General features: G+C 28.9%; 3 protein-coding genes across 4 annotated transcripts in view; 1 reads left to right on the top strand and 2 right to left on the bottom strand.

Annotated features, from left to right (window-relative positions):
- LOC129912072 (neurobeachin-like protein 1) overlaps positions 1-27,665 on the top strand; it is a 126,018-nt gene that overhangs the window by 42,339 nt on the left and 56,014 nt on the right. For both annotated transcript variants that reach the window (XM_055990177.1, XM_055990176.1), the window contains 2 exons: positions 1,577-1,726; positions 1,944-2,101. In XM_055990177.1, coding sequence (XP_055846152.1) covers positions 1,577-1,726; positions 1,944-2,101 — 308 coding nt within the window. The remainder of the gene's footprint in view (positions 1-1,576; positions 1,727-1,943; positions 2,102-27,665) is intronic.
- On the bottom strand, positions 7,551-8,785 carry LOC129912081 (larval cuticle protein A2B-like). Its single transcript, XM_055990189.1, has 3 exons — positions 8,488-8,785; positions 8,150-8,368; positions 7,551-8,090 (listed from the first exon to the last, which is right to left on the bottom strand). Exons 1-3 carry the CDS (start codon positions 8,497-8,499, stop codon positions 7,758-7,760), a joined length of 564 nt encoding a protein of 187 aa, XP_055846164.1. The 5' UTR covers positions 8,500-8,785; the 3' UTR covers positions 7,551-7,757.
- LOC129912082 (larval cuticle protein A2B) lies at positions 20,433-21,601 on the bottom strand. Its single transcript, XM_055990190.1, has 2 exons — positions 20,942-21,601; positions 20,433-20,868 (listed from the first exon to the last, which is right to left on the bottom strand). Exons 1-2 carry the CDS (start codon positions 20,954-20,956, stop codon positions 20,488-20,490), a joined length of 396 nt encoding a protein of 131 aa, XP_055846165.1. The 5' UTR covers positions 20,957-21,601; the 3' UTR covers positions 20,433-20,487.

Here is a 27,665-nt window from a genome sequence, read left to right as displayed (position 1 = left end):
ACATATAGTTTTCACGGTTCGATAAGGAATCAATTGAGGCAGTTTTCTGTGTGAGAAATTTTTTTTACTAAAATTCACAGTCTGGACAAAAATAGTATAAAATAAGTTTTAAAAATTTTTTTTTCCCCTATTTTTAATTTTGAAATCGATTATTTCAAAAACTATTGGTAATATTATATTGATTTAAAAATTAGAATTAAATGCACAATTTTGCCCTTTGGAAATGGTATCATTTATTACTGTAAGTGTTGCCGTTGTTTTTTAATAATTTTTTTTTATTTTGATAATTTTTTTTTAGAAAAATGCCCCTCCCACCTAAATGGGGGGAGATAGACCCCCCTTTCAAAGAAAAAAATGTTTGTATTGAGCTCCTCTACAAAAACCCTTCATCAAAACTTGGCGCCCAACTTATCCTACTACGTGCCGAAACAACATTTTTGTCCTATACCTAAAAGTTCGAATTTCTGTATCTGGGTTGAAATCGAAAAATTTTTTTTTCTAAGCCAATTTTGAAGTGATTTTCATAAAAAAATACCTCGATTAATTGGGAAATAGATATAGTTTTAGAATATATTTTTTAAATAGCATGTTGTTTTGAAAACATATACTTTAAATTGATGCCGAAGTTGGGCAAATGACAAAAAAAATTGAATTTTTGAACTTTGACATCTTATAAATTCTAAGTGGTTTAACCGAGTTACATGTTTTATACATTGTTAAAAAGGTATATTTATCTTCTATCAGAAACTGTAAAAAAATCGAAAATGGGTAAAAAATTGTCGAAGCTAGAATTTTTTCAATGGGTGAAGGTCCAAAAAACCGTTTTTTGCCCGTAACTCCAGATTTTGGGGGTGTTAGGGGATTTTCAAATACCGTTTCGTATTCAGTGCGACTAGCTCTACAAAACCTGATAGGTCTCCGCCCGCGTATATTTTAAAACCTCATTTTTGTAACACCGTGTAATTCAACAAAAAAAAATATTTTAAGGTAGAAGATTATTTGTTGCCAGATTAAAAATAAAACGCAAAAGAAAACTATTAGAATAGTTTAACTATTGTTTGGAGTAAATTTCTTTCTCTTAATTAGCGTATCATCCACAAAAGACAAAATTGCCATTTTAAGTCCACCCATCCCAAGACGACTGTTTTCATTTTGAATACCTAGTCACATAATTCTTTTTTCTTCTCTGATTAATAAAGTGATGACTGTTTGCTGAAAGTCGTGTTTAAGTTTTTGTTTACTTCTTCCACCACAAGATTAAACGTTTGACTTGAATAATTTAACAACCATTGTCTTTTCACTTCTTTCAAATTAATAATTCATTCAATCAATTTTATATTCAACAATGAATATTAAACAGTTTAAAAAATGCATAATTTTTATTGGATTACTTGTAGGTAAATAATGTCAATATTTCACGATTCATTTTAAGTTTTCAATGTAACATAATTAGTGAAATCATTCGAATTATATAATAACTGTGGTCTTAATCCGTCAACAAATTTTCCAAATACGAAAATATAATATTCCGCAATCTTCTTCTTTTTCATTTTCTTGAATTTTTTTTTTTGTGTAGATAAAACCACTTTTTGACAATTATCAACGTGAAATCGAATCAACATTATGGGAACCTATCAATCGTTATTGGGCTGAATGTTATGAAGCCTGTAAAGCTGCATCCAAAAAACGTGGTACATTTCAAGCTGAAAATCGACGTCATTTTCAGGTAAGACACAATATACAAAAAAAAAAAAATTAAATGCAACATAATAATGATATAATCATCATCATAGTCTTAATTATTTTGGAGCTAACATCAATTACACAACATTTTAGACATGCTAACATTGGCGTTAAAATTTAACATTGTCTTTTTATTAAATAATCATTTTAATTGTTGTTTTGTTTATTTTTTTTTTTTTAATTTCTTTTTTTATAAAAAGCAAAAAATTGTAGTACCATGGAAAGTACGTCAAGTAGAAGAAATGACGCGACTTAGCGCCTCAGCACTTCACCAAAAGACCAAAAGTAGTTACATTAAGAAGAAATGGAAAACCGCCAAAAGATTCCTTTATGGTCCCCGCGGACCCTGGTACACGGGGTAAGTTACTAATTATAATGAAAAAAATGTCTTTTATCCTAATGTTTGTTTAGGTGCTTAAGATTTACAAAGAAAAAATAATTCCAGGCCCGTAGATAGGAGGAAAAAATTGCTCTCTGATAAATAGATTCGTGTAGTCCCTATATCAAAGCTTTAAAATTTCCAAGTAAAAAAAAGCATAAGAAATTAAAATACAACAAATATTTATTGCAAACAAAAAAAAATTGCATACAAAAATTTTTATAGCAACTGCAAAAAATGTTCATTAAAATTAAAATTTGCATTTCAAAAAATACTTATTGCAACTAAAAATATTTTGCATTAAAAAAAAAATTATTGCAAATAATTAAAAAAAAACTGCATTTGAAATTTAAAAAAAAATATTTATTGCAAATAAAAAAAAAAAAAATTGCATTAAAAAAAATTTGTATTGCAAGTGAAAAATATTTGCATTTAAAAAAAATACTTATTGCAACTAAAAATACTTTGCATTGACAAAAAAATTTGCATAAAAAACAAAAAATATTTATTGCAACTAAAAAAAATTATATTAGAAAAAATTATTGCAACTGAAAAAATATTTGCATTAAAAAAAAATATTTATTGCAACTGAAAAAATTTTGCAATAAAAAAAAATATTTATTGCAACTGAAAAAATTTTGCAATAAAAAAAAAATATTTATTGCAACTGAAAATATTCTGCATTAAAAAAAATGTTACTGCAACTAAAAAAAATTGCGTAAAAAATACAATTTTTATTGCAAATAAAAATGTTTTGCATTAAAAAAAAATTTCTGCATTGAAAAACAAAATTCAATGCAAGATGTGTGCATTTAATGTTTTTATTTAATATTCGTCGAATTTTTTGTAGTTTTGGAGATCTAACGAAACATTAGCTATTTCAACTATGTATTATAATATTGAACCTAATGTATGGTCAAATAGCCAAAATTCTATAAAACGACGACTAGGTATTAAAAAAGTATTTAATTTTGCCTTGATTTTTTTATTTGCAATAAAAAAATTATTTTCAATGCAAATTTTTTTCAGTTGCATAACATTTTTTATTGCAAAATATTTTTAGTTGCAATAAATATTTTTCAGTTGCAATCATTTTTTTTTTATGCAAATTTTTTTATTTGCAATAAATATTTTTTTATGCAAATTTTTTTATTTGCAATAAATATTTTTTTAAATTTCAAATGCAGTTTTTTTAATGTAAAATATTTTTTTAAATGCAATTATTTATTTTTTTTTTTACAAATATGCAATAAGTATTTTTTTCAATGCAAATATTTTTCAGTTGCAATAAAAAATTTTTTTTCAATGCAATTTTTTTTTTATTTGCCATAAGTATTTTTTTTTTTAGTTTGTAATGGAAAACAAATGCATTGAAAAAAAACAACCTTACTTCGTATGTAGGTACTTCACTGTAATACCCTCATGAAGAAAATAACGAATACGGGCCTGACTAAAACATTGAATTATTCACTAATGACTTGTTTTTTTAATGGTTTAAGAGATTTTTGCGGAACTAGTCGTTTACTGGTAAAACGAACAAAAATAAATGCCTTTCAGTGACATCGTTGTTACGTCTCGCGTGTGGATAAAAATCTCTTTTCTCGTTTGTATCTGCACTAAACCGTAGTAGATGCAATTTTTCATTTTCTATTTTTATTTTTTCTTCTTCTGTTTTTTATTGGAAGATGAAGGTGAAACTGTAGGAGGATTTCTAAGTGACATTGGTAAGTATTTCTTCACAGGTGTTATGATGTATTGATTCAAGTCAGAAATGCAAAATTCTTTTTAAACAAATAAAAAAGAAAAAAAAAAAAGATCCGTTTGATTATTATGTTTAAATTATCAATTCCATCTGATTCATTTTGGCATAGATACCTTTTACGATAGGAGAGTATAAGAAAGGGCCCACCTACTGTGAAAAAGCCATATAAAATACAGAAGGAGCAGCAGTGAATTGTTAGAAATAAAAAAAAAAATAATGAAAATTAACATATTTGGATATTTGTGCTTGTGAATAATGTGTTCTTTGCTAATTTGAACAAACTTAACGCCTACTGTATTTTTTTTTTTGCATGTTGCGTATGGTAAGTATGTTAATGCCATTTTCAGTCTATAAATTTGAATAAAAGAAAAATTAAGCAAGTTTGCATTAATATCCAAGAAAGATGAAGAGGAAATCTTCTTAAGTGCTTACCATTGTCCGGGTGGGTGGTAATGATACATTGCTGAATGCATGACTAACACGCTACGAGCAAATTACTTTTAATAAGCTCATATATTTTGTGTAATAAAAATTGTTCAACTATTCGTGATTTATTGTTGATTGAAATTTTGTGATAATGATGTGTTTGGTTTAATTATGTACCAGATGCTTTTATCTTATAAAAATCAGTGGTTGAATATAATAAATTTCAATATTTTATGATGCGTATTGCTAGTAAATTTTTTTGCAAAAAATATAAAAAAAAAAAATTGTTATGTTGGTATATCAGGAATGTAATTTAATAAATAAAATAACTTAAAAAATGAATAGATTTTGATTCCAAGCTGTTTTTTTACGACCTTGTTACTCAATTAACCTTCTGGAAAAAGTGTAAGATTTGTATCGGTTTTTATACTTTTCACTTACAATATAATTAAGGTAGCAGTTAATCCAATTCTGTGTTCTCGAAAAAATAAGCTAGTAGGTACTTTTCAACTTTTCTTTTAAATTTAAAAACCCTACTTCATGTAAAATTTACACTAAAATATTTCGTTTTTAAAATTGTTAAAATAACTGAAATAATCTTATAACAGAAATCGAAATGAGATTTAAAATAAAAAAAAAAAAACACATAAATAAAGGTTCAAACCTAACGCACTGCATTACGTTTTCACAGGGTTCCGAAATATTGAAACATTTCATCAACCATTTTCAAGAAATTGATTTTACAAAAAAAAAAAAAAATAATTTATTAATTACAGTTTTCGTTGTAATTGGCTTTGTAGCTTACCAGAAATTCAGAAACAAAAAAAAAGGTTCTATGACAAAAATATGTTTTTAAATGTTGTTATTTGTAGCACAACACACAAAAATGTTAACCTTAATCTTAATCAGGAGCGTTTTTGAAAAAAAAAAAATACTTTTCTCTTTTAGTTAAATGACAGGTACCTACTACATGTTAGTTAAGGTCCGAAAATAAAAATAGTTCTAAAAAAAAGAGTCAACATTTTTAAAGTGCTTTTAACATTCTTTTTTAAGAAGGATTTAAGTTCATATTAAGTAGATAAAAGGGTCAAGTCGGTGGTAAAAAAAAAATGAAAACATAAGAAAAATGCAATAAAGAAGGAATTCATTTAAAATAAAGAAGCAAAAAATTACATACCAATTTAAGACTAGGTAAATAAAAATTGATTACAAAAGTGTTTTACCAAAACTATACCATTTTACTCACTGTGTTTAGGAGAGAAAAACATACGGAAACATATAGAATTACACTCGAACTTTGAAATACAAAGAACGGAGCCCTTTTTTGTATAGGTCTTAGCAGATTGTTCCCATTCAAAAACGAAAGAAAATTTGTGACAAACGAAACAAATTTGTCGTTTTTTTTTCACATAATATGAAACAAACTATTTGCACATACAAAAACGCCATACATATTTTCACTTCAAAACCGAATCCATCCACTACTATATTTAGTTCTCAGACAATCGTTAAAAAGCTTTCGTTCTTCAATGTATAAACTAATCGATAATTTTGCAGTTTTTCCATGACTTCATAGTCATAAGTGGCCTTTTTGAAAATCGTTCGTTCCGATGGTTCGAAAACATAAATTAGTTGACGTTTTTGATGACTGGCAACTGATCGTTTTTTTATGCATTCTCGAAATGATCAACTATCGAAAAATGACGATCCTTCAAGAATTGTGCCGATGCGAAAGAATTTTTTTTTTCTATAAAATTTTTTGTCATTTTTAGTCATTGTAGATTGTCAAGTAGAGTAGATTATGCAGAAAAAGCCATACAAGAATTTTAGGGCTGTCAAAGGTTTAAAACAAAGTTGTTTTAACGAATTTTTTATTTTTTTGTTAAAAATAACAAGAGTCAAATTTTCTCAAGTGGGCCACCTAAAACCGGCCAATAAAAGAGATATCGAAAAGATTTAAACAGTTTTTGGAAGAATGAAATATGTTCTCATAGACACCGTTACACCGTTAGTTTTAATTAGTTTTTAAGTTTTAAAATAAACAAACAAATGATCAGAATCCAAGTTTTTTTAGAAATTATTTCTTGGAAAAAATAAAACCTTGAAATACTATTTGAATTAAACTAGTTTTAAGGACGAAAGGCATTAGTATTAAGAAAAATGAAGAATAACTTAGAGTGCCCGTAAAGGGCCAGTAAGTTAGTTGTAAGTAATTGATAAGTAGGCTAGTTTTTATAAATTTTTGTCTAGCTTTAAGATACTTTTAAGATGATGAAAAATAAAAATGAATTTAAAATTTTAAAAAAAAAAACACCGTTACAAATTTGTTCATAATGAATTATCCCACATAAAAACATAACCTCGAAAACAGCGAAAATTATGCTTTTTTATAACGGTAATATTTCAAAAACGGAGGCCAATCAAATTTTTCTGACTTCGGATTCGTGTTCAGCACACCAAAAACCTCTAGAAAAGTATATTTTGGTTCTTGTGGCAAAAGAAAAGTTCAATTTTGTTGATCAGTGCTATTAAAAATAAATATGCGGCAAAGTTGAAACATGCATAACTTTTTTTCTGATGAATTGTACTAAAATTTTTTTTAGATAATGAAAGCTTATAAAATTTCAAATCGAATATAAGAAAAATGGTTTTCCTACATACTCCAGAAGTTAGTAAAAAATGCAATTGTTTATAACAAAATCAATTATATTTATAAATAATTTTTTTTTGAAATTTTTTTTTAAGTAAATTGTTGTGTGTATAATTGGTAATATGTGTACCAAGTTTTATTTATTTTTATCATTTCATTACTGAGATATAGCCATTTTAACAAAAAGACCTGAAAAATTTCATTTGTTTATAACTTTTAACAAAATCGAAACTTTTCAAAAACACTTTGGAATATTATTTTTTAACATATAAATCTTCCAATATATGCAAAAAAATTATCAAATTCGAAAAGTCGGTTTTAGGTGGCCCACTTGAGAAAATTTTACTCTATAACGAAATTTTAATAAATTTTTGACGTTATAGTTATTTTTGAATAAAAAAAAATTTGTTCCGAAAATTAAATGTTAGATTTTTTTTTGGAATAGTCAATTTAAGAATTTAAAAATTGATGATTTAAATATTTTGAAATTTCTTTAAATTTCAATAGAACTATTTTGTTTTAGTAGAATAAGCTTGAATTAGGATGGAATGAAATTAGAACAAACATTTTTTTTTTTGATTTGCATACATAACGTTTATTTGTTTTATCGCGGTCAAACAGCCTTAACAATTAAAAAAGAAATTACAAAATAATAAATACATTTACAACAATAATATATATGACACAGATTAGGCGGATTGAAGCAGAAGAGATATTCCATATTTATAATAGAAGAGTCTTTGATTTCGTTTGAAATACTATACACATCATCGTCGTCATTCAATCAATTTTTTTCTTCAACCATGAATCAATCCTGGATAACCAAGTGGTGCATGGGCAGCAGCCAATGGCAAACCATAAGGTGAAGCAATCTTAGGGATCAATGGTCCATGAGCTAGAAGTGGTGCTGGTGCCAAAAGTGGTGCTGGTGCTAAAATTTTTGCAACTGGTGCTACAGCTTTAACAGCAAGTGGTTCACGATGAACGACGGCATTGAATCCGTTGACTGGATCGGCAGTGTATTCGACTAAACGCCTTGTGCCATCAGGTTCAATCAAAGAGTATGATCCTTGAACGGTATCTCCACTTCGACTTTCTTGTTGATTCTTAACATCTCCAGTTGTGGGATCCTAAAAATGAGAAAAGTTATTTTATAACCGTTTTCAAACCTTTGAGCTTGTTAACTTACATGGACATCATAGCTGTAACTGTATTGTGGGTTTGGATCGTATGGTTCTGGAGCGGCAACCTTTGCAATTACTGGAGCGGCAACTTTAGCGATAGCGGGATAAGCTGGTAAGCCTAATGGAGCAGCTAATCTGGGAAGAACTGGTCCATAGGGTGAATAAGCTGGTGGTCCAATGACGACGGCTGAGCTCACTGCCACAAGGGCGGCCAAGATAATCAACTGTTTCATTTTTAAAATAGAAAAGAATAGAAATATTTAAATTCCAAATTAAATATTCTAAAATTTTAGTAAAATTAAGAATTTAATAAATTTAAGGTAAATTAAAAACTTTGCCTTGCCTTTTGTACCATGTCTGTAAGGTTTGACAAATAAATGCTCTGTGATTCTGTGGCTGTCTAACCTTAGCTTTTATACTCTGATACGCCCGTTCGCCAAAAAAAAATTTATTTATTCAAAAAATTAATTTTAACTTTCAGGCCTACTCTATACTCTCTATAATACACTCTCGGCTCGGCGGCACTACCGTAGGCCTATAGTTTTGCGCCTTTTATTTTCCTCAATGCCATTTTTGTATAAACCCATTCATATTATAGTGAGGCGGTGGCGGCGCGGCTGTTCTATCTTTTTTTTCTATTTTTTTGCATTATTTTTCTCACTGCATCTTGGTGACTTATCAACATTTGGCATTTTTTTTTTTTGCATTCGGGCTTGGTTGCCGCACTCGCATAACGCAAGTTATTTAACTATTCGTCGTTATAACAGAGGCTTAATAGAAAACTGGTCCGCATGCTGCTGTGCGCTTGTCATTGCCACCCCTTGATCGTCTCAGAGCTCGATCGTAGACAATTTGCACACGTGAAAAATAATTCAGACTTGCAGCATGTTCTCAAAGTCGAGATCGAGAGCGCACACAAATTTTGTTATTTTGAGGGGGTTGTCAAAGTCGATGAATAAGTTGGTATAGTTTGGCGGTGTAATGTTAGCTAAAGTTAGTGACGGAGGCACGTCAAATGGGCAAGTATCTTAAAGTGTCTATATAAACTTCACGGGTGTTTGTCACTGTGCGTTTGGTACCTTTTTTTTTATGAATGCCCTGAGGGTGTTGCTGTATAGTGCCTATGGAAAAAAGGTTATACACTTTTTTTTTTTTTTCTTTTGAGACGAGACAAGAGCTGAAAGGAGATCATTAAATGTGAACCAGTGTGTCAGAATATGTAACTACATTACATATAATAACCGATACCTATCGATTGTCGGTATACTCGTAACATGCAAGCTATTAAATTTGTTAATTGAAATATGTTTAAGCTTCTGATAGATAAATGTGATGCATTAAGGTTTGTTACGTTTTGCTTAATCATTTGGAAATTTGTTAAAATTAAAGGCAAAGTCTGACGTAAGGTAGGATTGGTTATGAAAATAACCAAAAATTAAATTTAACAAAATTTTGCACTATAAAGACTTAAATTATAACCTCAGTTAATTTTGGTATAAGAAAAGTGCCAAGACAAAACATTCTCAAAAATGTTTGTAGTTTCATGTCACATAATTATCAAGAAGTGTGTTTGTTTCAAATCAGTTGAAAAATTGTTTCAAAGCGGTTATAAAAGAGAAACTTTTCTAGATCTATAAAAACCTACAACTTGAATAGTGTCCTCAGTATGAAATTGAGAGAGAAGAACCAAAATTCTATGTGCGCTTAATACTTTTTCATTAATTCCTCCTTTCGTGACCTTTTTGAGTAAAACAAATTTGGGAGCGTATCGAAATCCCGCTTTTTAAAATCCCGTTTTTTCGAAAATCCCGAAAAAAAAGTTTCAAAACCCCGTTTACTAAAATACCGGTTTTTTAAATCCTGTTTTCTAAAATCCCGTCAAATCCCGAAAATCCCGATTTTTTTTACAAAATACATGCTTAATTCATAAATAAAAAAATAATGAAAAATAGACAAAAAATTAGTAAAACTGATTTTTTGCGTTGTAAAGCCTACACAATATGTACCTTCAACACATTCTGAAAACGGTATTTCTTTTATAAAAATATAAAATGATTAAAGCCTTAAATTGAGTTCACAAGTGAAAGAAATTTCATTTATTTAAATATCAAAATTGTTGAAATGCATCCAAATATAAGTTGAAATATATTTAAATGAAATTTCTTTTGATTATGTAGTGTGTACTTAATTTAAGGTGTTGTGATCATTTTAAGTTATTATTAATCTACCTATGAGATTATCACGATTTGTTGTTTTATTTTAAAAAATCGCTAGATTTTTTTAAAACAACTAGTTTTGCTTGCAAAATCGGGATAGTAAAAAACGGGATTATAAAAATCGGGATTTTAAAAAGCGGGTTTATAAAAAGCGGGATAATGAAAAACGGGATTTTAAAAGCGGGAATATAAAAAGCGGGATATCGAACCCAACCCTTTTATAGCCCAAGAAAAAATTAAAATTTGTTAATACTTTTTCGAAATATAGCCTTGCATAGTTTTTTTTCCATCAAAAACTATGAAGCTCAAAATGTTGTTTAAAGGCATTTCCCGTAGAGTTTTTAGCAGGGGCGTATACAGGTTTGCTTCTTGGGGGGGGTCATGCCAATTTTTTTTTCAAAAGTTTTGATAGCAGGCATAAACCTGAAAATGGGCTTTTTGAATTACATATTAAGCATTAAAATTTGTGCGTCTTGCATTTCGAATCGAAAAGTTCCGAATGTATAGTTCTTAAAATAACCAAACAAAAACGGTATGAGATTCGTTTAAGTTTAGCGTTAAACCTTAAAGCCTAGAACGCTGCTGATGTGAAACGAAATTTTTCGTCGGTCTCCACGAGGACAACGAAATGCTTGCGAAATCTGGACCGAAAAATACTCAAAAATTGCAAAACATAAATGAAAAAAAAGCAAACACGCATCGCAGAAAGACATGCAATGACAAAATGAACAACAAAAACAAACAAAATAAAATGCACGACTGGGGTCGCACGTACTTGCTCTTGCAGTTTAAAACACTTTTATGTTACTTGTAGATTTTAAAAGCTGACTCTATATAGAATTAAAGAAATTTTGTTGATGTTGGGGAAGAGCCGACATTTAGGGCAAAATTTTGTTAAATGAAAAAAAAAATGTTTTTTTTTTTACTTTTTTGAAAAAGAAAAAATAGAGATGCAGTTCTATTGCAATTGCTTTGAATATTACGTCTGCAAAGTTTAATCAAAATCGTTAGAGCCGTTTTCGAGTTATTTGGTTTGAATTGAAAAATTTGTATGGGAGGTACAATTTTTTGACTTTTTTGAGAAAAACTAAAAATGCAGTTTTGTTGCAATTGCTTCGAATATTACGTCTGCAAAGTTTAATCAAAATCGTTAGAGCCGTTTTCGAGTTATTTGGTTTGAATTGAAAAATTTGTATGGGAGGTACACTTTCTAAGGGAGATACAAAAAAACAAAAAAAAAACCAACTTTCAGAATTCCATAAAAACCATCTGTACCAAATTTGAAAAAAAAACTGTCCACCCGTTTAGGCTGTGGAAATGTGTACAGATGGACGCACAACCGCATGGACGCACAGACGCACAGACGTACAGAAGCACGGACGGAATTGCGAGACCCACTTTTTTGGAATTCTCCATCATCGTAATGTTGGTTTTGATTAAAACCTCAAATTTTTTTTTCGACACGAAACCAATACTTGCCCTATAGAGCAAGTAAAGACTCAAAATGTCATTTTTCCACACACAATGAATGTCCCCGGCAATTGTTTATGTGCTAAAAAGAAGTTTAGACTTTCAATTTCGTTGTGCCGAACAGCGTACTACAGAACGAAAAGTTGAACGAAATTTTTGGTTTACCATTTCGTTGTTTCATTTTTGTATGGGATTTTTCGTTTCTTATCAGCAGCGCACTAGGCTTTAATTTTGACCAATTGAGGCTATCCTCTCCTAAAAATAAAATGTACTGTACGAGTACTTCGATTGAATAATTTGCCTTAAAACAACTGTTCATTGTTTTCCGCTAGCACAGAAAGTTAAAATAAAAATCGTTTTTACTTAATAACAGTTTTAACTTTTGAATTAAGTCTTCCTAGCCTCAGGCAAACGAATCGCAAAGTTTTGTAAAAAAAATTGCATTAAAAATATAATTTTTTTTTAAATTTTGTTTTAAAATTGTATGGGAATTTAAAATACCTCTATTAAGGGGGGAAATCCCTCTGGACGACACCTTTTTCAATATTTTTTTATGAAAAACTGAAAGCACTTATTGAAATTTGGAAAAAGACAAGATATTACTGACATTATTAAGTATTGAAAAAAAATTTTTTGAAATGAAAAAATAACAAAATGGCGGCTCTGGAGACGCCTCTAGTTTACGCCGTGCAATGCACAGGTCCAGGAAATCATCTTAAATCAAAAAGGAAATTTTTTTCCGTTAGATGATATTAGTACGCATTGCATGAACCTAAATTTATTTTTTTTTAAATGAAAAATAAAAATTAGAAATCAAAAAACGAAAAAAACCATGTTTTTTTTTACAAAGAAGTAGTTAAAAAAAATATTTACTGTACAAAGTTTATTCAACTTTTAGGTTCATGTTGTGGCCAATAAGTTAAGGAGTAATTTGCTTCAAATTTGAAGTCGAAAGCTTCATTAGTTTTTGAGTTACATTGCACGGCGCGGAAAAAAACTAGTTTCGAAAAAAATGCGTTTAAAGATTTCGTTTTCGTACTATGGTAGGTTCGGAGCGCATTGGTTGTGGGACTATCTAGGCACTTTTGAGGCTTCATTTAAGGCTAAGACCACTGAAAATAGTTTCTTCGGTTGATAAATAAATTTATTACGCAAAAAAAAAATAATGCAAAAATAAAAAATTCCAGAGGGATTTCCCCCCTTAAAATAGTAAAGACAAAAAAAATAATTTTGGCGATATTTTGAAATTCAACCGTTTTCAGGTATTAATCAGCGGTTTACAATATAAAAAACATTCAGTTGTATTTATTAGATTAAGCCCTGCTTTTTCAATCAGAAGAATAAAGGTCACTATAAAAAAAAACTTTTATTCGTAGGAATAACTCTAACTTAGGTTTATCTAAATATTCAAAAAATTAGCCCTAAGTGATATTTAATAATAATATTTAAATTGCATTAGATAAGGTTGCTTACATTGCTTCTATAATTGGCTGGCCATTGATGATTAACAAATCGATAGTTGTTTCAAAAAATGCAACAGATCTAGCAAATTAAGTATGTACAAAATACTGGTATATTCTATAAGCAAACAAAATTCACCAAATTTTATCAGACGAATGTATTGAACTGGAACATTGCAAAAAACTAAAAAGATTTGAGAAATGATATCCTTCTTTAACATTTTGCCGATGACGAATTTTATCAACAGAATTGACCTCCACACAGCAAGGCCACAGAAAGCTTCCCTATTTAAAACATATTTTATTCACTTCATCATATAAAAAAATAGAAGATATGGCTGCTTCTTTTATTTGCTGGTAAGCAGTGTCTTGCCCTTAAGATATTATTTTTGTGTACCTACTAGATTCAATTTCTTTTAAAAAGCTTTGAATATAATACTTATCCGGATTTTGTTTCCATACAAAACTCTACAGCACAGCTCAACTAATATTATCGAACGAATCAAAATAATCCTAATCCAGCATAGCGTTCGCTAAAAATATGACCACATCCCCAAAATATGGTAAAATAGTTTGTTTGAATACCAAAAATTTTTTTTACCTTTAATTTTCGTTCATGTTCTAAAACTTCAACATTTTAAAAATAATATTACTCAAGAGATTTCAGTATCACATAACAAATTCTTTTTTAAATTCTGAGTTCTTGGGGGGGGTCATGACCCCGTGACCCCCCCCTTGTATACGCCGTTGGTTTTTAGGCATACTTTTGACACCCATTTATTTTTTTTGTTTTTTCTTGTCACAAAAAGGAATTCTGACTTGGAAATTAATACAAAATTGTACAAAAAGTTTTTTTCCAGCACTGCAGAGGGGTGCTATTTTTCAAAGTCAATGAAAAATGTAGCGCTGTTCCAAAAAATGATATCATTAGAGTTTTTATTGTCCTATTTTTTAATAGCAACAATTATAAAAACTTTACTACACATCAATTTTTTAAACTTTTATAGCCTGTTTTTACTGGAGCAATTATTTCGATCAAACAAGCTTCCAAATGTGATCATTACCTGTACAAAGAGATCCCCTCTTCGGCACAATGTTTTTTTCTTTTTTTGTCTCGAGGCCATCTACACAACCCACGCCTTATCCTTATTGATATATTTTATGTTTATCAATATGAATAAGAATAAGAAGACATATTTTAAAACATATTGCAAATTAAAGTTTAAGGGAAGGTCGACGTATGCCGGGATCCTATATTGCCATTAATGTTCTAAGACTTGAAATAACTACTTAAAATTATAATTTCAACAAAGTTATATTTCTTAAATTTGTTCTAGAAGATTTTGATATACTGAAATACAATTCTAAATAAAAAAACCAAGACAACACATATCAAAGATTTAAAATTAGCTTCAAAATCTGTTTAAAAAAATAAAAAAAAGCAGCTAAAGTTTTATCAATTAATTACAATTTTGTGAACAAAGACAATAGGCTAAAATTTCCTTACTGCCTACGCTGCTAAAAGTGTTATAGATTTGTATGCAAAAAAATAAGATTAATTTTAAATTAAGTTTATAAGAATAAAATAAATATAAATTTTAAAATTTGTTTTAAAAATTTTAAAAACATAGGTACTTAAAAATTTGTTTCTGAAAACAAATATTTCAAAAGACATGTATAACGATTTGCAAAAAAAAATCTTAAAATTCTTCCTCATAGAAGAAATTACACGGCATCATTTTTTTAGATGGTGCAAAAATTAATGGATCAAAAAAAAAATTAAATAGTTTTTGAGGGTTTTCTAGTGACGTTATTTCCCTTTAAAATCGTGGTGCAGGAATTTTTTTAAAAATGAAAAGCTCGAACTTTCTAGTTTTTAGACTTAACAATGGAAACAATTTTCAAAAACATGTTGACAGAAATTGTCAACTTAACCACCAAACCAATGGATCGGATAACTTTTTCATTCAGCTTGAATTACCTTTTTTTTTAAAGTTGGAAACGATATGAAATATTGCACTTTGAATTAGCAACCGCGCGCTGATTGCACAGAAAAAATAAGGGTTTTAATATCCTTAATAAATTTCCTTAAAAAATCAGGCATTATGGTTTTTTGATTTTTTTGAAGTGAAAACTTCTTTAGTATCGTAGTGATTTGAAACAAGATGAAACGAAAACCCGACACGACTTCAACTTGTTATAACTTTTTTGTTTTAATAGATAGATGAATGAAATTTGTACTGTAGATAGGTAATATTTATTTTGAAAAATTCTAACTTCTCTTGTAGACATCTTTGAAATAAGATTTATACATTATTATACAAGGTGAAACAATAAGCTTTCACATGGTATAGGTTGTCAAACAAAAAAAATTGATTTACTAGCATGACAACATAAAAATAAACGTTTTTTTGTTGTTTTTTGGATGAAATTTCATCGAGTTTAAATAATTCTAGCTCTTTTTGTAGATGTCTCATAGACTTGATCGATATATATGTATATATTTTGAGCTAAGACATAAAGCTTTCAGATGGTGTAAAAAATGTTATAGGTTGTTAGGTAAAAAATGCATTTAATAGCGTGAGAAGATAAAAATACGTGTTTTTTCGCTTTTTTTATGAAAATTGATCGAGTTCAAAAAATTCTAGCTCTTTTTGTAGATGTCTCATAGACCTGATCGATATATGTATATATATTTTGAGCTAAGACAACAAGCTTTCAGATGATATAAAGTTTATATAGGTTGTCATATAAAAAACATGGATTTGAAGGTGATAGAATAAAAATAGGTAGATTTTTTCTATTTTATTTTTTTTTTTTGCAAGAAAAATGATTTTTTAAGGTTTCACTTCTACCACGTGATAATTGCACACATGATTTTTTTTTATATTTTTTGATTTAATTTGAAAAATCAAGAAAATAGAACTTTTGTTGGCTTTTGAATAATCAGGCGCTAAGTTGTAAATATTGAGGAAACCAGAAATGTTGATTGTGACTTTTACAGTTTAATGTGCCACCAAAAGTTTCGATTCAATTCTTTGTTATTCGATATAATTTTTGAAAAAAAAAAAAAATATTTTGGCTCTAATTAATAAAAATAATCTTTAGCAATAAAAATGTTTAACGTTTTTTTTTTAAGGTTTTACTTTACATTGACTTAAAAAAAAATAAAAAAAAAAAAAAACATTTTTAAGGAGCTAAGGGCCATTTGGTGAAACGAAACTTAAATATAATTTATGTTGAACATAAATCTTTATTCTCTACTTTTTGCTCTGCGTAAACTGTCACATAAGGTTTTATGTAGAACTTAAATTCTAAAGTTTCGCTTGAGCAAACGGGTTTAAGATTTTCAATTTTCAAAATCCTAAGTAAGATGTCTAAGATGTTTTTTCTACAAAATTTAAGCTTCTGAAAAAAAATTTTTTGTTTGTTAAGGGTAATTTTTGTTTTGCATTCAACTTTAAATGTAAATAAGAAAGAAAATAATATGAAATCGTAATGATTGAATGATTTTTTTTAGTCAACCTGTCTATAATGTTTTATAAGTACCTAAGATAAAAATGCAACAATGCCACCTTTTTTATAAATTTAATTATGGGCCACGTTAAATCTAAAATGTAAATGTTTGTGCTTATTCAGTTAAACCCTGTAAAGATCCAAAATTTTCTCTCAATGCTAATACATATCTAAATAAAAAGAGTGTAGGTAATTATTTTTCAAACCAGTTTTCCGGATGAAATATCATTCTTGTCTGTTTAAAAATTAATTTTATAGAATAGATATCAAATTTATTTATATTTAATGAATTTAAAATTTGCATATCACTGCATATCGATATCACCTAATTCAATTAAGTGTCCAATCACATTTAAAATATTCGACAGCCAGGAAAAACGCACTTAAAGCCTAAAATAATAATTTTTATCCCATAGTCCCCAGGCGGCTTTTCCTTTCGATATAATATTTCTACTTCCATTGCTATAAGATATTCATCTTAAATCAATTTAATCCTAAATTCAACATTCTATATATTCCACTCAACTCTGTCTACATAAATATCACCATTATACACTCAGAAAGAGAAAGATATCCATATCCATACGCACCGCAACAACTATAAATTAGATTTAAACCCGAATTATGCCACGCCTTGAGCCTAAAAAAGCCTTCAGCTATTGTTGTTGTTTTTGTCTTTTTTTTTTATAACATAGAAGGTGTATTAAATTGATGTCAACTCATGTAACTACAAGACATACTGTTTAGGAATAAAAGCGACGCGTATTGTCGATCCGGCTCTAGATTATTTCAGATTCTAAAACGTGCTGCATGTGCGCTCTCTCAAAAGTCTTGACGTAATCTCTTCTATAGCCAGAGTTAGACTCTGTTTAGTTTATGCTGTGTTTTGATTGTGTTGCACTGCTAGATGGCAAATATTTTGAAGGCATATTGGCTGTAAAAGTGTGCTCGAATGGTTGTAAATTGTCCATCGATACGATCGTTTCTGTTTGTCATAGACTTTAAAGTCGTAAACAGACGACATATACGAGTGTTTTGGTATCAGTTTTTTTTTTTTTTTTTTTTTTTGTTCGATTTGGACTTGGTGTATTCACGTGAATAATTCATTGGATGTCAGTTATGTAAGAATTATAGCTTCGATTTGTTTAATAGAAATTACTAAGTATTGTATATAAATTTTCCAATGGATATCATTATTAGCAAAGCAATTTGTTTCTAGTTAAATTGAAGGACAGACTTCATTGGAATTAATGAATCTAGTTGAATTGTTATTTATTGAAAAAGACTAGAAGTGAAGGATGTAGAGCTTTTTTAGAAGCCCCACATTTTATTTAAAACCAATGAAAAATTCCTTAGTTTGACAGAAAATTGAAAATTGAAGTTGGTAAATTGTTTTAATATAAATCGCTGATACCAATAAATTTTGCAGAATAACTTCGACCAACATACGAATTTGCAACTTTTTAAGGGAACATTTTATCCAACTTATTTGTTCTTAAATTAAATTTTCTTCACTTGTTGAATTCATGAAAGTATCATAATTTAAAGCATTTCAAGAATGTTTGAAGAAAGAAAAATAAAAATAAATTAATAATATAGAATAATTTTTAAAATATTTAAAATAATCTACCAGTAAATATAAAAAAAAAAAACTTTGCGGAGTGTTTCAATGATAAGTACCTACAATTTTTTTTTTTTAATTCCATGAAACTGCATACATTTTTCGAGGCTCAAAATATTTTAAGAAGTTTCTATTTCTTTGAAAAATCAATTTGTTTTTAATTTAACGTTTACTAAACCCTAAATAAAACAACTTGAACTCTAAAAACAAGTTCGGGCAAATCAGTCGTGCATTTAATCAATATTCACAAGGAAAGTATTAGAAAAGTTTAAGTCCTGATTTTTTTATAATGGCGGAATCCGGCCGTTTTGAAAAAAAAAAAAAAATAAAACCATCTGTAAAAATATCTATTTAAAAAAATGCATTTGAAATTAAAAAAAAAAATACTTATTGCAACTGAAAAATATCATCATACAAAATTGCAATAAAAAAAATTTGCATTAAAAGAAAATTTGATGCAACTGAAAAATATTTGCATAAATAAATAAAATTTTTATTGCAAATAAAAATAAGTACATTGCACTGAACAAATAAATTCAATGCAAGATGTGTTCATTAAATATTTTTTTTTTATCGAATTTCTTACAATTTTTCAGTTGCAATATAACACTTTTTTGAATGCAAATTTTTTTTTATTTGCATTAATACTTTTATTTTAATGCAAATATTTTTCATTTACAATAAAATTTTTTTTAATGCAAAAGTTTCGTATTTGCAAAAAATAATTTTTTTTTTATAATTTGTAGTGCAAAAAAAAAGCATACATAAAATTATTTTTCACAACCCTGGTCCAAAGTTTCAGTACCTACTCAAAAAAATAGTTCAGTTTAGTTAGTTCCATGGACCTTAGTTTGTTTAAACAACTAACAAGCTAGATAAGAATGTTAAAGTTACATCCAAATAAGAGCACAAAATGGAACAAAAAAAGAAGTCTATTTCCCCTAATTTACGCTGAAATGGTAGTTTTTTTTTTTACAAAAAAATGTCTTAAAACTAAAAAAAAAATATTACGTGGTAGAAAATCCTTGCAGGTTCCAAATTGAGTGTCATTTTCATCAGCAAACAAAGAAGGAACATAATTTTCTTTTTAATATGTCAACAGGTAACCGAATATGAAAATTTAAAACAATGACGCAAACCTTTGAAAAAAAGTAGTTGAATAAAAGGCCATACAATTTTAATACATCCAAAAAACTCCTAAGTGCTGGAAAAATATTATTGTTAAGAAACACAAAAAATTTCAACCCGATCGACTAAAAAATTTAGGGCCAATTAGTCGACTGATGAAAAAAAAATGTTTTTTTTTTATCGTAAAAATCTTGCAAAATCTAAAAAAAACTACAAGACATTTACAATTTACACATATCAGCCAAAATATGAAGGTGGAACATTTGAGTTCCAGGAATTTTTGTAAATCAAAAAAACTTAAATAAAAGATTTTTTTTTCTCATTTTCAAATAAACTAATTGGTATGTAACTAGAAATTTGTTCGTTTTAGGACGAAAGTTTTCAATTCTATTGTATTCCATCTAATCTACATAAAAAGCGTTCCCGGATCACTTCCATAACTTCAAAAGTGATTTTCAAATGGTTATTCAAGTTGATACTACTTCTAGAACACATTTTATTTGTTCTCTGGTCGTTTATGAACCCAAACATGATAGCTATCCCGAACATTTGAGCATGATGCATCATAATACTAAGTTAATTTTTTATTAATTAGGACTTCGACATTTTTCACCTACGCAAAACAACTAAACAAAATTTTTAACTTTTGAAAGCTACATTTTGCTGAGCAGAAATAAAAAGGTTTTACAGTGTTTTAATCTTATCATGTTTCAACAAACATATAAAATTATAACTCCCACACTACCAAAAAGAACTTTGTATCAGACCAGATTTAAGGTTTCGAAAAACTAAGCAAAATGGAGTGAATAAAGAATCATCAATTGCACTTAAAAAAATAAACTAAGCTTATTTATTAAAAGTCATAACTCATAAATAACTTATTTTCAAATAACTATAACAATTCAACTAGTAACACAAATATATGGGAACGTTTAACCGAAAATTGGTGCTGGTGCACCAAATGGAGCTGCAACTGGAACAGCAGGTCTTGGAGCGATCAATGGTCCTCTCTGAACAACAGCATTGAAACCATTGATTGGATCAGCGGTGTAGATGACAGTACGAATGGTACCATCAGGTTCAGCTACAGAATAGGAACCCTTAACAACATCACCTTCTCTAGTCTCCTGTTGACTCTTGCTGTCTCCAGTCAAAGCATCCTGAACATTGTAAGCGAATGTATATTGTGGATGAGGATCATAGTCTGTGTTGATTGTTGCAACTGGAGCAGCAAGAGGAGCAGCAAATCTTTGACCTTGCAAAAGGACACCACAGTTGACTGCTGATACAAGGACACAGCACACAATTGCGAACTACAAAAAGATAACACAAAAGTTAATTAATTAAATAAACTAAATGACTTATCAAATCAAACAAAAAACTTACCTTGATGAATGCCATTTTTTTTAGTTTGATTAATTTCTTTCGAGTTATTTTCGTTATCGATGAACTTTGTTGAATGATAACTTACCAAACCTTGACGTTGCTTTTAAATGAAAAAAAGCAACTATAGTTAATTGTATGTACTTAACATATCGCATAATAAATTGCATAAAAAAAACTGCCACCCACAGTATAAAAGTTTGGAATAAGTCACCAATTCATTTCCTAATTGAATTCAATCGAATCGAATATGTAATCGTGTATTGTTGCATTAAAAAGCGTGCCAATTTGGATCCCTTTCCTACTAAACTATACTGTCTTTATAAATAAAGTCTGTGTACAAACTCATCGGGAAACCCAAAGTTTTTTTTTTTTTATTAGTATAGAGAAGTGATGTGATTAAAAATTTTGATATTTTTTATTCAAATTGATATTATGTAGATCGACAGACGCTTGCGAGTATTATAAATGTATGATATGGCAGGTATTAAAAAATATTGTGAATAATTGTGATCAAAAAAGGGAAGCAAAACGCGTCTGCACAGTGTAGTCTTTCAGGGGCTCAGATTAACAAAAATAAAATGCGAAACTTATGAAAGGCTTTTGCAAGCTTTCTTAATGAAATATATCAATACTTTACTAATACCTATTTAATTTGAGCGATTCCAGTATTCAATGGAATTATATAAATTACTAAACAAAATCAAGCTACTACTAACTTGACTTGACTCTTTGTTAAAAAATTATAATTTTAACATGGTTACACTACTGCCTATTTAAAATTAAAACATATTTTTTTATTCCACACTCTTTTATTTATACTTGAGATAATTTTGGAAAGAAACTGTACGATTTTGACAAAACTCACGATATTTTTGTATAGCAATATTTTAGAAATCATTTAGTCTGCAGAAGGGTCTTAAGATCAAATTGTTGGAAATTTAAGGGAGTTGTACATCATGTTTTTCATAAACTTGTCTTTAGAAGCTAAAATTATCAATTATACTGAACAATTTGTGTATTTTTGATTTTGTATGTAATGTTGACAATGTTGCATTCGGAACTCTAACCCAAAAGCTTAGCATGTTTATTGGATCGTAATTATAAACAACTCTAACAAAAATTAATTCCGCTGGATTTGACACATGGTCTTTCTTTACGAAATCGACAAGGTTAGTGTACTATTTTATTTTTCGCTTTTTGCGTAAAAATCATAAACTGTAAACAGTAACCAATTTTCTTTTATACAAAGTTTGTACATCATTTAATTTTTGGAAGGAAAAGTTTAAGTTACTCTCTCGTAAACGGTTTCTTTTTTTTTGCACGACATACATGTGATATATGGCAAGATCTAGCGACTAATAATTCTTAATAATTCTCAACCATTCTTGTGTGCGTTCAGTTTGCAAGAATGGAAGGCAAAGCCACCTACATTTTTACCCCAAGTCCGAACGACTAAGCAGAGATCCACTTTTTATTCAATTCGTCTGTATTTTTATTTTTTTTTTTTTTATGTTTGTTACCTCATAACTTTGGACTGAATGAACCAATTTTGATAATTTTTTTTGTATTGCAAAGCTGGTGACTTTGGTCCCATTTCAATTTCGTACCGTTATGGCTATAGTAACTATGAGAAAAACCATAAAAACCAGTTTTGATCAATGGAAGTCGTTTTTTTTTTTGATAAAAATGATTATTCAAGACAATGATACTCTTGGAGGCTTTGTCAATTCCTTGCAAGAGGCAGTACCTTACAAAAAAAATCATAAAAACGGCTCCTACGATTTTATTTAAAAAAAATTCAGGTGGTCGTTTTTGAAAAAGTCGTATCTTTTAATGAAAAAATATTTTCCCAAAATCATTAATAACAGTACCTACTTCTCTTAAAACCATTTTTTTGGAATTTCTAAATTTTTCCCAAAAGACCAATTTTGTTTAAAAAAAAAAAAAAATATATTTTCTTGTTCCATACTTTTTAGAGTTGTAAGGTTTTAGTACCTACTTGAACTTATTTTTTAATTCAAATAATTTTGGGGATTATAGATTTGTAAAAAATTGTTTACATACTCTCTGTACATTAAAAAAAAAAAAAACATTAAAATATAGTCCAAAGCCTATAATCAGCGGACACGCAAAACGCTTCCAACGATACCTCATTTGTTAAATAGCCAGCAGAACTCCCAAGCCCATTAAGGACCAAAGACTTCCAATGGGACATAAAAACAAATGGTGGAAAAATGGCTGTAGGAAATTTCGTTTTACACTGGGGTGTATACGTACTTTTTTCAAGAAAAATGTTTACATAATTTACTCTATAAATTGGACTCAAAATTAAATTTACGTTAATGCATAACGTTGAAAGTACATAATTAAGCAATTTTATACATTTGGGACAAATTTTGTCCGATCGATAGTAAATATTTTTACAATAATATCGCCTTCATGAGTCACATTGTGCTGAGCGTTTATGTACACCAAATAAAATTTGTCTTCAAGTTCAGCAATTTTTGTTCGGTTTAAATGTTTTGTTCTCTGTTAACATGCATGTAAGACTAAGCCAATGAAACCAATGAAATTAAATATAAAATTTAAGCTACATAACTTTCTTAACTAAATAACTATTTTTTTCTTTCTTCATTTTGATGTTAAAATCAAGTCAATGGACGTCTCATAATAAACCAATAATCATACATTGTTTTTTTTTGTTTTAGTCTTTTGCGTTTTTTTGTAATTTTTGATAAGAAATCAAGTTAATTGTTAATACAACTTCCATGTATGGTTTTTTTTTTATTTCCATTCATTAGAATATTTCATTTAAACTATGTATTTAATGTTAAAAAATCGTTGAAAAAAAAAATAAATTAACAATATGTCTACAACCATTTTTATAACTGTTGATATAAAATATTACTAAAAGCTTTTGGCCTCACTGTTTTGTTTTTTATGACAAGAGCTGTATCGCACTTCACCAAAGCGCCAGCAATGGATTGGGCGACATAAGTCTAAACAAAAACAACAAAAAAATTGTACATACGTGCGATAACTTGTGGCTAGGCCTTGAGTTACCACCATGAATACTAATTGTTCTTTAATAATTTCACTTTTGGCTCGGATTATTATCAAATCTGCAGTTGCATCGATTTCAGTCGAAGTCGACAATATTATTCATGATGACATACTCCACTACTATTAGTAGCTAAATGGATAATAAGCCAATGATTTGGCCCATTTTATGTGATTTAGGTGTGTGATTGGGCGTGGGGATGATTTTTTCATGAATTGTTTTTTTCATTTAAAAGAAGCTTCAAAACATTGAAAGTACATCATTTGTATTAAAATAATTGAACAAAGTGTTAATTAAAAAAAAAAAAAAAACATCAAAATGGTTTTACTTAAGGTAAACTTAATTCATTATCATATTTGACGGATTTAAGGCTAATAAAAAAATAAATCTCTTAGATTACAATTGCCTGTGTCCTAGTATCAGCAGTAAGCTGTGGAGTCCTTTTGCAAGGTCAAAGATTTGCTGCTCCACTTGCACCTGTCGCTGCAATCAACACTGAAATTGATCCACATCCACAATACACATTCGCTTATAATGTTCAAGATGCTTTGACTGGTGATAGCAAGAGTCAACAAGAGACCCGGGAAGGTGATGTTGTTAAGGGTTCCTACTCTGTAGCTGAACCTGATGGCACCATTCGTACTGTCATCTACACAGCTGATCCAATCAATGGTTTCAATGCCATCGTACAGAGAGGACCATTGGTTGCACCCAGACCAGCTGTTTTGGGTTAAGCACCAATTCCTTTGAAAATGATTTTATTAGTAATAAAAGTGATAATAATTTTTAAGTGTTGATGTAAGACAATAGTCAAAATAGTGAATAGATTGTAATTTGCAATGAAAAACGAATATACACAAAATACAATAAATACAATTTATAGTTTCAAAAAAAAAAAATCTGATTTTATTAAGGGGGAAAAACCCTCTGGACAACAGCTTTTTTAATATTTTTTTATGAAAAACTGAAAGCACTTATTAAAATTTTTTAAAGAACAAGATATTACTGACATTATTAAGTATTGATAAAAATTTTTTCAAATCAAAAAATGGCGGCTCTAGAGCCCTTCAAAGTTGGTGCCTCTAGTTTGCGCCGTGCAACGCACAGGTCCAGGAAACCATCTTATATCAAAAGGGTTAGATGATATTAATACGCATTGCATGAACCTAAAATTATTTTTTTTAAATGAAAAATAAAAATTAGAAATAAAAAAAAAAACGAAAAAAAGGTGTTTTTCTTACAAAGAAGTAGTTAAAAAAATATTACTGTACAAATTAAATTCAACTTTTAGGTTCATGCAATGGCCAATGATTCAAGGAGTAATTTGCTTCAAATTTCATGTCGATATAGCTTCATTAGTGTTTGAGTTACGTTGCACGGCGCGGAAAAAAATGTGTTAATAGTTTTCGTTTTTGTACTGTGGTAGGCTCGGAACGCATGGGTTTCGGGACAATGTGGGGTCTTTTGAGGCTTCATTCAAGGCTTAGACCAATAAAATTGTTTCTTCGGTTGATAAATGAAATTTTTAGGGAAAAAAATAATAATGCAAAAATTAAAAAATTCCAGAGGGTTTTCCCCCCTTAAATCGACAAGTAGGCAACAAAATTCATTTTAATACTTAATTTAAGGAATCGTCTAGGCTCTAAGCTATTTCCCGTTTTACACTTAGCAGAATATATATCACTAACATTGACTTATGCCAAATGGTAGAAAAATTTATAATTTCGTATGTACACTTGGGCGTATACGTAATTTTTTTTTCCAGAAAAGTTGTTTTTAATCACAAAACTAAACTTTGTAAATGAATTAAGCAGGAATTAAAAATTCACATACCTAATAGCAAACGATAATTTTAAAACGATAATTTTGTAGTGTATTTCTCCAGGAAAACAGTGAAAGGGGGGAAAAAATAAACCCTCTTTACAATGTTTAAAGTATTTTAAATATTTGAATACCTACATTTGTTATAGCAAATGCCATGTAACAAGTAACGAGGAAAAATGAGGCGTTTGTTATGTGGTTTTTTCATGTTGTTGGATAAAATTTATACCTTTTACACTTTTAACATTCAAATAAGACAAAATAATACTTGTTTCGATTCAAATGCATTGTAAAATTAAAACTCTTGAAAAAAAAAATAAAAGCTACCCACTGACGGAAACCGAAAAAAAGAACTTTGTGAATAATTGGGTTACTAAATGATCGTCAGTAATATTCATGCGCAAGACATTTTTTTGTTTTTACTTCCAATAGGTATAGGATAGGTACATACTATACAACAAATGCAGGATTCGTATAAAAAAAATCCAACTCAATATAATGATGAAAAATGATATTACGATGATGAAAAATGCGAAAAAAATGACCCTTAAATTAGCGCCCACAGCCGACAAAATAATATTTTGGCCTTTCATGTCTCGACAAATGAAATAAAAATTAATTTTTTTAAATGTGGAAATGTTTATCTCGTGTTTTTCAAAATATGTCATTAAAAAAAAAAAAAAAATGTATCGACTATATGTAAATTTTTATATATTTCATTTTTTCTAAACCCCTTCATCAGAAAAAATAAAAAACTTATATTTCAGGGTTTTTAAATTATTTTTGTCTGGCTGTCTGTCTATCTTTATATCGATCTACAGGCCAAACCACTAAGGTGATGTTCTTCAAACACGGTAGTTACAAATTTTGGGAAAATGAAAACAAAAATCACGATCAAAACTAAAGGTACTTGCGATATGACCAAAATGAAAGAGGCTATTTTCCTCGAAAACGGCACTAAAGACTTTGAAAAAAAAAATACTTGTGCTGTAATACTTTTGAAATTAAAAAAATTTTTTTAACCGTGATTAACGGTACTTCCAATAGAACCGTTTTCTTAATTTCTGACCTTCTCATAAACGATTTTCAAAGAAAATGTTTGTACAAACCGTTTTCTTAGTCTTAACCCATTCTCTCCCATTGTACTTTTTAAAGTACAGCGAAATGCATTGACATTTTGTGCATGCAAAATCTGTCAGGGACATAAAATATTCGTTTAAAGATGCTTTTTAGATTTAACTGAGTGTTTTAGATTTTTCCAAATACATATATTTTTAAAAAATTGAATTAGGGTGTACCCAATTGTCTTTTCTCGCAAAGCATTTTAAATTATTTTTCTTTTTGCTTCGGTCGAAAAAGTTTGTATATAAAAAAAAAATTTAATAGACCAAATGTTTTGCTTATTTCTGCAATAATCAATTGGAAACAAACCCAACATTAAGAAAATAATAAATTTTATCATACTTTTATACATAAATACGGAGATAAGCAAAGCTAAAGTTAAATGTACTTTAAAAAGTACAGTGGGATCATGCATACATTTTTCTTTCAAGTACTTTGAATGGATTTTATAACTATCCCAAGTATAAATTTGTATGGAAAACTTTTCCAAAATTTTGGTGCTGCCCTAGAACAAGTTGATAACAATGCGGAAGTAGTCAACGCTTATATAGTTGGCTGAGGGGAATAAGGCTCTGGGACATTACGCCCACTTTTATGGGGCTTATGACGCACTCAAGTGGGACATTAGTCCTAAATAAAAAATTCGATTTTGTACTTATGTCCCACCTTATTGGGACATCAGTCCATACCAGAATTTTATGGATTTATACCCCACCTAGC

Source organism: Episyrphus balteatus, chromosome 2 (genome assembly GCF_945859705.1).
Source record: "Episyrphus balteatus chromosome 2, idEpiBalt1.1, whole genome shotgun sequence".
NCBI lineage: Eukaryota > Metazoa > Arthropoda > Insecta > Diptera > Syrphidae > Episyrphus > Episyrphus balteatus.
This window is presented reverse-complemented; position numbering and strand designations above follow the sequence as displayed.

Excerpts from the sequence above, each read along its gene's own strand:
- LOC129912081 (XM_055990189.1), bottom strand. Across the intron at positions 8,091-8,149 it reads GTTACAGCTATGATGTCCAT|GATCCCACAACTGGAGATGT; the intron begins GTAAGTTAACAA and ends TCTCATTTTTAG.